The 16,218-nt window shown below is 48.8% G+C and overlaps 1 protein-coding gene across 8 annotated transcripts in view; it reads right to left on the bottom strand.

Moving 5' to 3' along the window:
* The window catches only part of HSPG2 (heparan sulfate proteoglycan 2), a 128,068-nt gene that overhangs the window by 51,492 nt on the left and 60,358 nt on the right, over positions 1–16,218 (bottom strand). For 5 of the 8 annotated variants that reach the window (XM_081954564.1, XM_081954566.1, XM_081954567.1 and 2 more), the window contains 13 exons: positions 14,809–14,927; positions 11,895–12,006; positions 9,619–9,732; positions 9,292–9,419; positions 9,125–9,211; positions 7,440–7,489; positions 6,529–6,608; positions 6,129–6,269; positions 4,311–4,502; positions 3,380–3,418; positions 2,615–2,716; positions 1,540–1,746; positions 585–677 (listed from right to left, as the gene is read on the bottom strand). In XM_081954564.1, coding sequence (XP_081810690.1) covers positions 585–677; positions 1,540–1,746; positions 2,615–2,716; positions 3,380–3,418; positions 4,311–4,502; positions 6,129–6,269; positions 6,529–6,608; positions 7,440–7,489; positions 9,125–9,211; positions 9,292–9,419; positions 9,619–9,732; positions 11,895–12,006; positions 14,809–14,927 — 1,464 coding nt within the window. The remainder of the gene's footprint in view (positions 1–584; positions 678–1,539; positions 1,747–2,614; positions 2,717–3,379; positions 3,419–4,310; positions 4,503–6,128; positions 6,270–6,528; positions 6,609–7,439; positions 7,490–9,124; positions 9,212–9,291; positions 9,420–9,618; positions 9,733–11,894; positions 12,007–14,808; positions 14,928–16,218) is intronic. The other 3 variants (XM_081954569.1, XM_081954570.1, XM_081954571.1) reach the window with 1 other exon arrangement.

Genomic DNA, 16,218 nt, shown 5'->3' with positions numbered 1-16,218 from the left:
TCCTTTCTTTCTCTTCCATTCTCTTCCCTAATCTTCCCTCCCTTCCTTTCCTTTTCTTCCCTTCTCTTCCCTTTCCTTCCTCGCTTCTTTCCTTTCCTTCTCTCTTCCCCAATCTTCCCTTCTCTTCCCTAATCTCCCCTCCCCTTCCTTCCATTCCTTTTTCTCTCTTCTCTTTCTTTCCTCCTTCCCTACCTCTTTCCTTTTCTTCCTTCCACCTTCCCTCCCCCTTTCCTTTCCTTCTCTTCCATAAACTTCCTTTCTTCCCTTCCTCGCTTCTTTCCTTTCCTTCTCTCTTCTTCTCTTTTCCTCCCTCCTTTTTCCTTTCCTTCTCTTCCCTAATCTTCCCTCCCTTCCTTTCCTTTCCTTCTCTCTTCCCTTTCTTTCCTCCCGCCTTCCTTTCTTCTCCCGTTCCTTCTTTCCACCTCCCCTCTCTCTTCTCTCTTCCCTAATCTTCCCTCTCTCTTTCCTTCCTTCCTTCCCACCCACCCACAAAAGAAAAGGCCCCAAGCTTTGGATGTTTCGACATCCGCTGCCCAAAGCCCACTCCCAGCCTTGTCTGCGTTACAACCCCCCCGAAAGGGTACCTTTGGGGCCTCAGCCCCCCAGAGTTGGTGCTTGGAAGAAGAAAGCAGTCGGCTGTTGGCATCAACAGACCGTCCTTTGGGAAGGCCACCTGCCTGGATTCCAGGGCAGAGGAGGTGCAGCCCCATCCAGAGAGAAGGTAAGGAAGGAAGGAGAAAGGAGGGAGGAAGGAGAAAGAAGGAAGGAGCGAGGACAGATGGAAGAAAGGGAGGAAGGAGGGAGGGAGAGAGAGAGGAAGGAGAAAGAAGGAAGGAAGGAGCGAGGACAGATGGATGGAAGGAGGGAGGAAGAAGAAAGAAGGAAGGAAGGAAGGAGGGAGGGAGGAGAAAGAAGAAAGGAAGGAGGACATATGGAAGGAAGGAAGGAAGGAAGGAAGGAGGGAGGGAGGGAGGAGAAGAAGGAAGGAGCGATGACAGATGGAAGGAAGGAAGGAAGGAGGGAGGGAGGGAGATAGAGAGAGAAAGGAGAAAGAAGGAAGGAAGGAGTGAAGACAGATGGAAGGAAGGGAGGAAAAAGGGAGGGAGAGAGAGAGGAAGGAGAAAGAAGGAAGGAGCGAGGACAGATGGAAGGAAGGAGGGAAGAAGAAGAAAGGAGGAAGGAAGGAGGGAGGAGAAAGAAGAAAGGAGGGAGGGAGGAGAAAGAAGAAAGGAATGAAAGAGGACATATGGAAGGAAGGAAGGGAGGAAGGAGGGAGGAAAGAAGGAAGGGAGGGGATGGGAGGAGAAAGAAGGAAGGAAGGAAGGAAGGAAGGAAGGAAGGAAGGAAGGAAGGAAGGAAAAAGAAGACATGTTTTGATCCACCCAGGTCGTCAATTTAGTTAAAAGGAGGGGAAGGATGAATATGGAGTCAAGGGCCCCAGAGGGAGCCAGCAAGGCAAAGTTGCCCTGGGGAAACAGGGGTTGCCAGCCCCCCCCTTCTGGCCAGACACATGCAGAGGTGAAGGTAGAAGAGGTGTACCTGGGGGGCTGAGCCGGGAGGGGCGGCCAGAGAAGGAGGGAGCAAAGAAGACCTGCCTGGGGGAGCAGCCGAGCGAGGAGGATGCAGAGCCACAGAGGGTCTCCGCATTTTGGCAGGCGGGAGGGACTTCGGGGGGCTGCCTTCTGCTGCAAAGCGGGAAAGCATCTCCCAGATGTCGGCATCCTGTCTCAGCTGGGTTTCCCGGGTCTGATGGTGGAGCAGAGAAAAAAAAGAGAAAGAAAGAAAGAAGGAAAGAAAGAAAGAAGGAAAGAAAGAGAGAGAGAAAAGAGAAGAGAAAAGGCAAGAGAGAAAAGAAGCAAGGCAAGAAAAGAGAAGAGAAAAAAGAGAAAAGGCAAGAGAGAAGTCAAGTCAACGGAGAAGAATAAAGAGAGAAGGCAAGGCAAGGCAAGAGAGAGGTCAAGTCAAGTCAAAAGAGAAGACAGAATGGAAGAGAGGAGATGAGAGGAGAGAGGAGAGAAGGGGAAGAGAAGAAAAGAGGAGAAAAGAGGCGAGGAGGGAAGAGAGGAGAGAAGGGGAAGAGGAGAGAAGACAAGAGAGAAGATAAAAGAGAAGAGGAGAGAAAAGAGAGGAGAGGAGAGAAGGGGAAGAGAAGAAAAGAGGAGAAGAGTTACGAGAAGAGAGAAGAGAGAAGAAAAAAAGAGAAAAGGCAAGAGAGAGAAGTCAAGTTAAGTCAAGAGAAGAGAAAAAAGAGAGAAGGCAAGGCAAGAGAGAGAAGAAGTCAAGTCAAAAGAGAAGAGAAGGGAAGAGAGGAGAGAAGAGAGGAGAGGGGAGAAGGGGAAGAGAAGAAAAGAGAAGAAACGAGAAGAGAGGAGAGAAGAAAAGAGAAAAGAGAGGAGAGGGGGAGAAGAGATAAGGGAAGAGAGGAGAGGGGAGAAGATAAAAGAGGAGAGGAGAGGAGAAGAGGCTGGCAGTTTTCCAAAGTTCCTCAGGCCCTTCCCAAGTCCGCAAGAAGGCTCAGAGCTGACTCCACGTTGCCCAGGCAGGGATGCCCTGCCTCGCACATGGCATAGCCTGGAGCCAGAGAGGATCTGCAGCTCTCACCCAGACCCGTTACCTGAGCAGCTCGCCTGCCCCTGCTCTGGAGGGCCACAGGGCCGGGGATCCGCCCCGCGGCCACCTCCTTCCTCAGCTGCTCCTCCGAGAGAGACGTGGAGTTCTGCCGGGAGGGAGGCAGACCAGTGAGGGCCATGCCAGCTGCCCATCCAAAGCCCCCAAAGTCACCCTTTGTCCCCGGGGGAAGAACGCAACAGGGAGGCCAGCTGCTCAACTACGGTGGGCACAGCGAGCAGCAAACAAGGGGAGCCGCCACATGAGGACGGACGGACCCCAAGCGCTGAGAAAGCACAGCCCCCCAGACGGCTCCCCCTGGGATCTCAGCCCTACATTGCACCCCTGGTCTTCTGCCATCCTGCCTCCCACCCTGCAAGGACCCAAATTTGGAAGGGCGCAGTGGTGGGTTCCTGATCCTGGCGCAACAAGTACGCTGCACACGGGGCCGGGCGTCCTATGCTGCTCGGGGGAAGTCGCGCATGCTGTGCGCGCTTGTGCAATTGGCCAGTTGTGTTATAAACAGCCATGGAACGTGGGTGGGCGAATGGGCCAAACGAGCCACTGTACTGGTACGGTTGCCGCTGCTCCCAGCTACTACCGGTACACCCGTACTGGGCCGTACTGCCCGGAACCCACTACTGGCGCCGGTGCCAAAACAGGATAGAGCAAGACAGGTCTGGTTGCTTGTGTTTCCTCAGCTCAACACCCAGAGAGGACAGGAGCTGCCCCACGTTCTCTGGGGCTCCTGAATGGGCTTGGGTCAGCGTACCTTGTGGGCACGACGCATCCGGGCATAATAGGTCTCCCCCTAGGAAGCAGGTCAGGCAGGAAAGAAGGAACAAGTAGCAGGAAAGAGAAACAGAGAAGTCAAATAGAACCAGTGCCTTTCCACACCCTGGGCTCGGTCTTGGGGGGCAGAGGGTGGGGGAGAAGACCCCCCCCCATGTGCCACTCCCTGATCCTCCTGCACAGTTTTGCCCACTGTGGAATCCCAAGGGGAGAAAAGATATTGATCTTGCCACAATCAAGGGATGTTAGGGAAGACGGGTATAAAGGTATTTATAGATACAGTAGCGGCCAAAATTGTGGAAACCTTTTGGTTTCATAGCTAGTAACAGCACTTGTTTGGGAGGAGTACCAAAAGAAATAAATCAGTGGCTAAGACACTGAGCTTGTTGATCAAAAAAGTCGGCAGTTCGGCGGTTCGAATCCCTAGCGCCGCATAACGGAGTGAGCTCCCGCTACTTGTCCCAGTTGCTGCCAACCTAGCAGTTCGAAAGCGCGTAAAAAATGCAAGTAGAAAAATAGGAACAACCTTTGGTGGGAAGGGAACTGCGTTCCGTGAGCCTTCGGCGTTTAAGTCATGCTCGTCACATGACCACGGAGATTTAAGTATTGCTCAAAGGTCACGTGTTAGACAATAGACTGACACCCACACCCTCATATTGACTGGGAAGAGGTGCATAAATTGTCAGCCTTCCCTGGAGGAAAAATCAAGAGATTTCCTGTGACACACACAGACACCTGTCCGTCCGTCCATTGTAGTCCCCGGAACAGAAGCCCCTGATCTGAGCCAGCCTCCTCTATGGGGTCCCCCTTCCTGTACACGACCCTTTAATTCTGGCCATACAGGAGGGTTTGCCCCACTCCTCAAAGCTCCTAGGATGCCGGATTGGCCCCACCCTCCCACCCGGACTCACCTTGTCTCCCAGATAGGCATCCGGCAGCTGCCAGTAATAAGACTCCTGGCTCAGTTCCCCAAATTGGTCATAGGAGAGCTGAGGGCCCTCGGGGGACATCTCTACCGCAAAGCCGGTCAGGAGGCGGACACTGCGCTGCCGGTTGACCAGTGCAAAGCCCTGGAAATCTCCGGGATGGAAGGTGGTGCTGACCTGCGGGGGATGGCAGAATCGGTTGAGGAAAACCTCGTCGGAAGACCTCTGATACACACACACATCCCAGGAGTGAAGTCCCAACCCCTTAACCCAGGGCAGAGGTGAAATTCAGCAGGTTTTGACAGGTTCTGGAGAACCGGTAGCGGGAATTTTGAATAGTTCAAAGAAATGGCAAATACCACTTCTGGCTGGCCTCAGAGTGGGGTGCGAATGGGGATTTTGCAGTATCCTTCCCCCAAGAGTAGGGAGGAAATGGAGATTTTGCAGTATCCTTTCCTGGAGTGGGGAGGGAATGGGGATTTTACGGTATCCTTCCCCTGGAGTGGGGAGGGAATGGAAATTTTGCAGTATCCTTCCCCTGGAGTAGGGTGGGAATGGGGGATTTTGCAGTATCCTTCCCCTGGAGTGGGGAGCGAATGGGGATTTTGCAGTATCCTTCCCCCAAGAGTGGGGAGGGAATGGGGATTTTGCAGTATCCTTCCCCCATGAGTAGGGAGGGAATGGGGATTTTGCAGTATCCTTTCCCTGGAGTGAGGAGGGAATGGGGATTTTGCAGTATCCTTTCCCTGGAGTGGGGAGCAAATGGGGATTTTGCAGTATCCTTCCCCCAAGAGTGGGGAGGGAATGGGGATTTTGCAGTATCTTTCCCGCAAGAGTGAGGAGGGAATGGGGATTTTGCAGTATCCTTTCCCCAGGAGTGGAGAGGGAATGGGGATTTTGCAGTATCCTTTCCCTGGAGTGGGGAGGGAATGGGGATTTTGCAGTATCCTTTCCCCAGGAGTGGAGAGGGAATGGGGATTTTGCAGTATCCTTTCCCCAGGAGTGGGGAGGGAATGGGGATTTTGCAGTATCCTTCCCCCAGGAGTGGAGAGGGAATGGGGATTTTGCAGTATCCTTCTCCTGGAGTGGGGAGGGAATGGGGATTTTGCAGTATCCTTCCCCTGGAGTGGAGAGGGAATGGGGATTTTGCAGTATCCTTCTCCTGGAGTAGGGAGGGAATGGGGATTTTGCAGCATCCTTCCCCTGGAGTGGGGAGGGAATGGAGATTTTGCAGTATCCTTTCCCTGGAGTGGGGAGCGAATGGGGATTTTGCAGCATCCTTCCCCTGGAGTGGGGAGGGAATGGAGATTTTGCAGTATCCTTTCCCTGGAGTGGGGAGCGAATGGGGATTTTGCAGTATCCTTCCCCTGGAGTGGGGAGGGAATGGAGATTTTGCAGTATCCTTCCCCTGCCATGCCCACCAAGCCACGCCCACAGAACCGGTACTAAAAAACTTGAATTTCAACACTGCCACAGGGGTGTCAAACTCAAGGTCCGGGGGGGCGTGGGCGGCTTGCGGGGTACTTAGATCTGGCCCTGGAAACCGCAAAGAACCAGCCCATGATGCTTCTGCTGGCGAAAAATGGGCCTCCGGAGCTCCCTTTTCGATTGCCACGGTATCCTGCAAACCCTCTGCCAGTGAAAACGGAGCTCGGGAGAGAGCCCATTTTCGCTGGCAGAGCGCTCGGGGCACCACCGGCACCCCTCCCCAACAGGAGTGACGTTGAACTGGCGACGCCCCGAGATCAAATGCAACCCCGATGCGGCCCTCCGTGAAATGGAGTTTTGGCACCGCTGCCTTACCATGTCCCGGTAGTAGGATGAGCTGGTGCATAGCTGGGTGACCCCCATGCAGAAGCAGGGCAGGCAGCCCAGGGGGTTCTCCGTGCTCAGGTGGAAGTGGTGAGGGCGGCAGGAGTCACAGGAGAGGCCCTCCACGTTGTCCTGGAAGGAGGCAAAAGGGCTGCTGGGGAGCAGGAAGATACACACAGACACAGACACAGGCTCTGGACGGAGAGGCAGGGAGCAAAGGAAAGCTGGCATGACTGGAGACCTGGGCGGGGGTGCAGGGATGTCGTTCGAGGGAGCTGGGCAAGAGGCAGAGCAGGCTAGCACTCCTCTGCAGAGGAAGGGGGGAATGAGGAGGAAGAGAAGGAGGTGGAAAGCACAAGGCCCCTTCCCCTCTGCCCTTCTCCTTGCCTACCTTACACTGGCATTGCCTGCTGGCATCACAGCGGTGGCTGATGCTGCCGTGTGGGTTGCAATGGCATCGGGAGCCGGGATCTGGAGGGAGGCGGAGAGGAAAGGGGGCTGTGGCCTGGTGGGTACTCTGGATGGTTCTTTCCCCCTTCTGTGCCATCCTTAAAGTCTTTCTTTTTGTTTCTCTTCCTTCCTTCCTTTTTTCCCTCGCTTTCTCCCTCCCCCTCTTCCTCTCCTTCCTTCATTTTCTTTTCTCTCCCTTCCTTCCTTTTTTCCCTCTCCCCTCCCCCTTTCTGTCTCTCTCTCCCCTACCTTCCTTTTTTCTTTCTTCCTTTTTCTCTTTCCCTCCTGCTCCCTCCCTTTCTCTCTCTCTTTTTTCTTCCTTCCTTTTTCTCTCTCCTTCCTCCTCCCTTTCTCCCCACTATTTCTCTCTCTCTCCTTCCTTCCTTTCCTCCTTCCCCATTCCCATCTTTCCTTCCTTCCTTTTTCTCCCTCCCTCCTGCTCCGTCCCTTTCTCTCTCTCTCCTTTTCTTTTTTCTTTCGTCCTTTTTCTCTCTCCCTCCCCCTCCTTTCCTCCCCTCTCTCTTTCTTTCTCTCCTTCCTTTCTTCCCTCCCCATTCCCATCTTTCCTTCCTTCCTTTTTCTCCCTCCCTCCTGCTCCGTCCCTTTCTCTCTCTCTCCTTTTCTTTTTTCTTTCGTCCTTTTTCTCTCTCCCTCCCCCTCCTTTCCTCCCCACGCTCTTTGTCTCTCTTCTTCCTTCCTTCCCTCCCTCCCCATTCCCTTCCTTCCTTCCTTCCTTCCTTCCTTCCTTCCTTCCTTCCCATGCCAGTTCTGATTCCATCCTGTCAGGGAAGCTTCCCCTGTCTACATGGCCAACTCCCCATCACCTCCCCATCCTCTTTCCTCTGAACTCACCTGTGCAGGATTGACCCAGGCTGGGGTTCCCAACGTATCCAGGAGCACACCTGGGCCGAGAGAACAGGCTCAGTTAAGAAAAGAAGTGGGATGTTTGAGGAATTGTTGGAAATGTTTAAAAACGCACGAGCAACACTAAAAGGCAACAAAGAGGTAGAAAAGGAACCAGAAAAACTGTTGAAAGCGGAGACAGGAGGAGAACAGAACAAGTAACATAAATGAACTAGAAGTTAACAAGATAGAAAAAGAAATGGAAAGCAAAACTAAATGGGGCAATACTAGTGAGATTAGAGGCACAAAGAGAGTAGAGAGGAAAAAAGGAAAATGGTATCTGAACAAGAAATTAGCCAAAAATAAAGAAAGAAATAATGGAAGATGGGAAAGAGAAATTTGGGGGGGAGATATCCGAACACTCTATTGAAAAGCGATAGAAAAAATTCAGAAGAAAAGATATAAGACACATAAAAAGAAAAAAAGAGAAAAGAAAATTTAGGAATAGGAAATTAGCAGAATGGTATGAATTAGTAGAATGAAATGTAATACTGTAAAGAAGGCAATAATATTATTTAGGATGTATGTGAGCTATATTAATACTTCTAAATGTGTAAAGCAATTATGTTAAATGTTGATTAAATAAAAATTGAACTTGAAGACGTACGTTGCTAACAGAAAAGAAATGGAAAAGAAATGATAAGGTGATTTATTTCTAAAGAGAAGAGGAAAAAAAGGATATTTATATATGTTAAAAATTTGAAACTGGAAAATATGAGAAGAAAAGTATACGGCTAAAATTGGAAATAACGGAAACATAATGTAGAATGAATTATGGATTTGTGGAAATGTCAAAGGTGGAATCTGGACAACACTCTGTTCAGAAAAGAATTTTTTATTACGTACCGTATTTTTCGGAGTATAAGACGCACCTTTTTCCCTCAAAAAAGAGGCTGAAAATCTAGGTGCGTCTTATATGCTGAATACAGCATTTTTTGCCCCCCCCAAAACCCGCCCCTTCAGCAAAATGGCCGTGCAGAGCCTTTAGGAAGCTTTTAGAGAGCTCCTGGGGGCTGGGGAAGGCAGAAAAGAGCAAATAATGGCCCATATTTTCTCAATTTTACCCTCAGCCCCCAGGAGCACTCTATAAGCTTCCTAAAGGCTATCCAAGGCCTTTTTTTACGACAAATGGGCTGTTTTTTGCTCCTGGGGGCTGGGGAGGGCAGAAATGAGCATAAAATGGCCCGCATTTTGCTCAATTTTACCCCACCCACCCGCCATGAGCACTCTACAAGCTCCCTAAAGGCTATTCATGCCCTTTTTTGTGTGTGGGGGGGAATGGGCCCATTTTTGCGAAAAACGGGCCATTTTGGGGAGGTTTTGCACTCCCCAAAGTATATGACGCACCGGAGTATAAGACTCAGCAAGGTTTTGAAGAGGAAAATTCTTTTAAAAAGGTTTTGCACTCTGCAAAACCTTTTAAAAAGAATTTTCCTCTTCAAAACCTTGCTGAGTCTTATACTCCGGTGCGTCATATACTCTGAAAAATACGGTAACTAAAATAAAATTAAAAACTTTTTATATATAAAAAAGAAAAGAAGCGGAAACTGGAGCCAGACCCGTGCCAGCTGAAAGCCAACGGGCAGCCCCCTATCAGGATCTCCCCAATGCCAGCAGAGGGCCCAGCTGCTTACCTTTCACACTGGCGCCCGATGTAACCCGGGGCACAGGAGTCGCAGGTCGGCTCTCCGTCGGCATCCACAAAGCAGGTCCTCGTTTCCCTGCAGGGGCAAAAGAAGAGGAAGTCAACGGGACTCTCATGGCGAGGAATGGGCTGCCGATGGTCATGGGTTCCACCTACTGGATAGCTGAGGATGGTCCGTGGCAGGGGCACGGCTGGCAGTCTCTGGGGGTCCCGTGTTGGGCATCCCCGTAGAATCCTGGCTGGCAGCGCTCACAGTGGAGCCCTTCGGTGTGGTGCTGGCAGCCCTGGAAGCAGGTAAGGAAGCTGGGTCAGCCACGAGAGCAAGGGATGGGGGTGGGGGGAGTTTCCCAGGCTCCTCCTCAGCACTGAGAATGAAGGGCTGCCGGTCTGGGGTGAGCCGAGCAGTCCAGGACCCCTCCTTCCACTGCCAAGAGCGGCGGGGAGGCACTCTCCCCTCCTGCTCCCAGCCTGCGGCCTGCCCACCTGGCACTCTCCCGTCTCCACGTCGCACTCGGTGGCGTGCCCGTGGCAACCGCACGGCTCGCAGGTGCCCAAGTAGAGTCCGCTGGTGCTGCGCGTGTACCCAACGTCGCAGTCCTGCAACAGAGGAGGGAAGGGGCAGCTCAACAACAGCAGAGGGGAAAATCCACACGTGGTTGGAGAAAAATAATACATAAGCACATAGACTTAAAACCAGAAGTTTTTTTATTGGGAATCATACCAGAAAACTTACGACAAAGACTTGAAATATTTGATGGTAAATGTCTTTAACAGCTGCTAGAATTGTATTTGCAAAAAACTGGAAAAATGGGAAAGTACCAACAGAGGAGGAAACTATTCGGAAAATAATGGAACGTGCTGAAATAGGTAAGCTTACATTTGTAATTAGAGAGCAAGAGGACGAGCAATTTTATAAGGTATGGGATTTGTTTTACCAATGGTTAGAGAAAAAAACTTGGAAATTGTTTACCTATGTATCACTAGAAAGTCATAGTCATTGCTATGAAAGTTTTTCTTTTCTTTTTTGCTACGCTTAATAGATAATTAAGGATTTAAGGAAATAAGGTTTGTTTGAAATGAAGGATTAGTAATGGTAACTTGAACACAGGATGCTCAATGATAGTGATGTATTTAGTCATGTTTGATGCACAACCAGTGATTTTATTTCTAATTGTAAAAATTGATGCACAAAAACCTGTAACCAAACGACATGCTTGACGAAATTGAGGAGAGTTTTTTTGTATGTGTTGTTTTGCTTTTGTTTGTTTTTGGTTAGACAAAAAAACTTGGACATGAAATTGTTTACCTATGTATTACTAGAAAGTCATAGTCATTGTTATGAAAGTTTTTTTTCTTTTTTCTTATGAAATAGAGTGCTTGATCATATGATATATAAAGGACAATAATGAATCTAATGTATAAGAGTGGGATGACTTGAACGTTATGTATAATTGTAAGCAGTGATCATGTTATACTGGAAAAATTCTTGTATGTTAAATGGACTAATGATGATGTCATGAATAATTGATACATACATGCTCAATGATAGTGATGTATTTAGTCATGTTTGATGGACAACCAGTGATTTTATTTCTAATTGTAAAAATTGGTGCACAAAAACCTGTAACCAAACGACATGCTTGACGAAATTGAGGAAAGTTTTTTGTATGTGTTGTGTTGTTTTGGTTTTGTTTATCATATATATATATATATATATATATATATATATATATATAGTATTTGTGCTGATAAATAAATAAAGGGAGACTAGTATAGATCTATTTCAAGCTATTTAGCTCTCATCAGCTAGCCATACCCTTACTGGGATTTGAACCTGGGCTTGAACCTGAGTAAGGGTATGGCTAGCTGATGAGAGCTAAATAGCTTGAAATAGATCTATACTAGTCTCCCTTTATTTATTTATCAGCACAAATACAACACAAATATAAAAAGGCAACATTAAAAATAAAAATATGGTTTTCTGCCTGGATGGTTTTCTGTAATGAGCCGAAGGACAGAAAGGGGGAGTAGTGAGCTCCCTCCCATATTTTGGCATACCAGGGGTTGTAACACAAATACATACATACATACATACACACACACACATATATGTATTTGTGTTACAACCCCTGGTATGCCCAAATAAGGGTATGGCTAGCTGATGAGAGCTAAATAGCTTGAAATAGATCTAAACTAGTCTCCCTTTATTTATTTATCAGCACAAATACAACACACACATGACACACACAAACACACACACACCACACACACACATATATACAGCAGAGGGAAAGGCGATCCGATGGGCCTTTGGTCCGCCCCACTGGCTGAGTGCTTTCCCCAGCCTCGTTACATGCGCATGGGTGTGCTGATCAGGACGGGCTCCGAAAAAGCTGAACCTCCGGGTTCAACCACCCATGTGCGCCAGGCAATCAGATGGCTGGCATGCATGCGCAGGCTGGTTTTCGGCACTGCCGTGCACGTGAAGGGCTTGCCCTCCGGAAAAGCCAAACTTCCAGGTTCTGGCATGCATGCACACCTGAAAATCAGCTGGCCCCGGTTTTTGGCATTGCCACACACGCTGATCATCGTACATGCATCTGCGCCAGAAACCACAAACAGGCAAGGTCGCACGTGACATGGCTTCGTTTGCGACTTTGGGCACGCATGCCATAGGTTCGCCATCACGGACCTAGATAGTCCTCTATGTATGCCCATAGGCTCAAGGGGTAATGCCCGCTCCCCACCAGCCTGCTTACCTGGCAGGAGGGCCCTCGATACCCGGGCGGGCAAGTGCAATCCTCTACCTCGGGGGCTGGGTTGAGGCCTGTGGAGTGTGGTACTGCCACGTCCATGTGGATGTCAGAGATCCTGTCAGAAGAAAGCAAGTTATGACCACGGGTTCCTGCTTGGAGAAAGGCAGGAATGGCTAATGAGCCATCAACCCCACCCCCCCAGCTCCTTGGCTCCCTCCCGCCTGGCACAATTCAGGGACTAAATGAAGAACAAGAAGAGATCGAAAAAGAAAAATACTTAGATACAATACAAAAGCAGAGTTGGAAGGGACCTTGGAGATCTTCTAGTCCAACCTCCTGCCTAGGCAGGAAACCCTACACCACTTCAGACAAATGGCTATCCAACATCTTCTTAAAGACGTCCAGTGTTGGAGCATTCACAGCTTCTGGAGGCAAGTTGTTCCACTGATTCATTGTTCTAACGGTCAGGAAATTTCTCCTCAGTTCTAAGTTGCTTCTCTCCTTCATTAGTTTCTACCCATTGCTTCTTGTTCTACCCTCAGGTGCCTTGGAGAATAGTTTGACTCCCTCTTCTTTGTGGCAACTCCTGAGATATTGGAAGACTGCTATCATGTCTCCCCTAGTCCTTCTTTCTCTTAAGCTAAACATATCCAGTTCCTGCAACCGTTCTTCATATGTTTTAGCCTCCAGTCCCCTAATCATCTTTGTTGCTCTTCTCTGCACTCTTTCTAGAGTCTCCACATCTTTTCTACATCGTGGCGACCAAAACTGAATGCAGTATTCCAAGTGTGGCCTTACCAGGGCCTTATAAAGTGGTATTAACCCTTCTCATGATCTTGATTCTATCCCTCTGTTGATGCAGCCTAGAACTATTTCGGCTTTTATGGCAGCTGCTGCCCACGGCTGGCTCCTATTTAAATGGTTGTCCACTAGGATTCCAAGATCCCTCTCCCAGTTTCTACTATTGAGCAAGTACTGTTGATAATTTTACTGGGATTTACAGTTACACACCAAAAGGCGGATGTGGCCCCCAAATAGGAAAAATTAATTAGCAAAGGTGGGATTTATAGGGAAAGATGGGAGGAAAAAAAACTAGGGGAAGGTACTAAAACAATAGAATTATAAAGGAGAAAAAAGCTTGGAAAGGAAAAAAAATATAGAAATTACAAGAACAAGGTATTGAAATTACAAGAACATTACAAGAACAAGTATGAAGAACGGTTGCAGCAACTGGGTATGTCTAGCTTAAGAGAAAGAAGGACTAGGGGAGACATGATAGCAGTCTTCCAATATCTCAGGGGTTGCCACAAAGAAGAGGGAGTCAAGCTATTCTCCAGAGCACCTGAGGGCAGAACAAGAAGCAATGGGTGGAAACTAATCAAGGAGAGAAGCAACTTAGAACTGAGGAGAAATTCCCTGACAGTGAGAACAATGAATCAGTGGAACAGAAGTTGCCTCCAGAAGTTGTGAATGCCCCAACACTGGAAGTCTTTAAGAAGATGTTGGATAGCTATTTGTCTGAAACGGTATAGGGTTTCCTGCCTAGGCAGGGGGTTGGACTAGAAGACCTCCAAGGTCCCTTCCAACTCTACTATTGTATTGTATTATTGTATTAAGGGAAAAACATTGCTGGGCCAATGGGTGGAGAGAAGAGAATATAAGAGAAGTGAAATTTCTGAGGGAAAATGGTTGAAAGGAGGAAGGGAGGAAAAGAATCTACCCCTAGAATGCAATGAAATGTGGTAAATATAGCCAATGGCATATAGATAATATGAAGCGGGGGAAACAGAGCAATCATATTAATTGTGGAGGATCAACTCAGTGAAATGTTTGCTAGATAAAATGAAACTCCAGGTGATGTGTCATTGATAGTAAAACAGAATAATAGATGGAAACGAGATGCATGGGGCTTCCCTTGAGATGCACTCGGAGACTACAGTTGGTCCAGAACGCGGCCGCGCGGGTGATTATGGGGAGGACTAGATACTCCCCTGTAACACCTCTCCTGCGCGAGCTGCACTGGCTTCCTGTGGTCTACCGAGTGCGTTTCAAGGTTTTGATTATGATCTTTAAAGCGCTTCATGGCACAGGGCCTAGTTATATGCAGGATCGCATCCTGCCCCACACATCCCTACGACCAATTCGCTCACACAGAGAGGGACTTCTCCGGGTGCCGTCCGCCAAACAGTGCCGGGGGGCGACACCCAGGAGCAGAGCCTTCTCTGTGATGGGCCCAGCCCTGTGGAATGACCTCCCCCGTGACATCAGGATTACTTCCGATCTCCGCTCCTTCCGTGTACAGCTGAAGACCCACCTCTTTCAATTATCTGGCCTGGCTCAATCGTAATTTCTCTTATTCCTCCTAACTGTTTTTTAAATTGTCTTTAAATATTAATTCTTAATTGCATATTGGGTTTTTACAATTTGGGGTATTTTAATGCTGAATTTTAGCTGTCTAAATGATGAAATTTGTTACCTCCTCCGTGTATGCGTGTATGTGTGTTTTGTATTTATGTATGTTTATGTGCTGTTATATATCTTTTATGTTTTATGCTCCATTGTACGCCGCCCCGAGTCCTACTTGGAAAGGGAGCGGCTAATAAATCCAAATTATTATTATTATTATTATTATTATGCGAAATTTGGATAATCTGGAGAGGCAAATAACGATACTGTTTATATATTAAGAAGCTGGAAAATATGGAATGAAAATAAGATGAATGTGAAATGAAAATAGGATGTAAAATGAATTATGCATAACAGGAGATGTAAAGGGGGGGAAATCCTGACAACACTTTGTTTATAAAATATGTTAAAATATGTAATAAAAAAAGATTTACCCCCCCACCCACCAGCCCCCTGACTCCCTCCTGTCTGGCACAATTCAGGACCTCTTTCACCCCCCAGGCCCTCCTACCTGGTCTCGGAAGGCCGCTCGGCGTAGGAGGCCCGTATCATGAAAACATCGATGTCAGCCAGCGCCATCAGGAGGTGCTGCCGGGTGGCATTCTGCCCATCGGCACGGCGCCAGGCTTGCTAAAAGAGAAGATTGGTGTCTGTGTGCGTGTGAAGGCTGCCTTTTGCTACCTAGAGCCGAAAATGACATGCGTGCTAACCGTTCCCGACTCTAGGGGACGGTACTCATCTCCGTTTCAAAGCCGAAGCGCCAGCGCTGTCCGAAGACGTCTCCGTGGTCATGTGGTCGGCGTGACTCAACTCCCGAAGGCGCACGGAACGCTGTTCCCTTCCCACCAAAGGTGGTTCCTATTTTTCTACTTGCATTTTTTACGTGCTTTCAAACAGCTAGGTTGGCAGGAGCTGGGACAAGTCGTGGGAGCTCAGTCCGTTACGCAGCGCTAGGGATTCGAACCGCCGAACTTTCTGATCGACAAGCTCAGCGTCTCAGCCACTGAGCCACCAGACCTCCCCTCAAAGTGGGGGAATGAGAACTCACACACACACACACACACACACACACACAGACACACTCCATTTTCCACAGAGAGTCCCCATCTTTGGCTGGGCAGGTAGAGCGAAGGCTCAGGTAGAATCTAAGCAGGGGCGGGCTTCAAAATTTTTAGCAATGGGTTCTTTGGTTGCTGGGTGGGTGTGGCCATGGTGGGTGTGGCCTAGTCATCCTCCTGCACCACGGGGGGGGAGGGTGTTTTCGGCCTTCCCCAAGCTCCTGAGACTTTATACAATACAATAACAGAGTTGGAAGGGACTTTGGAGGTCTTCTAGTCCAACCCCCTGCCTAGGCAAGAAACCCTACACCGTTTCAGACAGATGGCTATCCAACATCTTCTTAAAGACTTCCAGTGTTGGGGCATTCACAACTTCTGGAGGCAACTTCTGTTCCACTGATTAATTGCCCTCACTGTCAGGAAATTTCTCCTCAGTTCTAAGTTGCTTCTCTCCTTGATTAGTTTCCACCCATTGCTTCTTGTTCTACCCTCAGGTGCCTTGGAGAATAGCTTGACTCCCTCTTCTTTGTGGCAACCCCTGAGATATTGGAACACTGCTATCATGTCTCCCCTAGTCCTTCTTTCTCTTAAGCTAAACATACCCAGTTCCTGCAACCGTTCTTCATATGTTTTAGTCTCCAGTCCCCTAATCCTCTTTGTTGCTCTTCTCTGCACTCTTTCTAGAGTCTCCACATCTTTTTTGCATCGTGGCGACTTTCCTTGAGCCTCTGGGAGGGTGAAAACCTCCTCCCCCAGGCTCCAGAGGCCCTCCGGACGCCGGAACGAGCCCGTTTCCAGACTTCCGGAACTTCCGGTAGTCCCGTTTCCCCTCTCCCCAAGCCTCCGCATAGGCCCTGCACACC

Source organism: Natrix helvetica, assembly GCF_964273705.1.
Source record: "Natrix helvetica genome assembly, chromosome: 5".
NCBI classification, from domain to species: Eukaryota; Metazoa; Chordata; class Lepidosauria; order Squamata; family Natricidae; genus Natrix; species Natrix helvetica.
The sequence above is the reverse complement of the archived record's forward strand: the minus strand, read 5'-3'. Positions and strand labels throughout refer to the sequence as shown.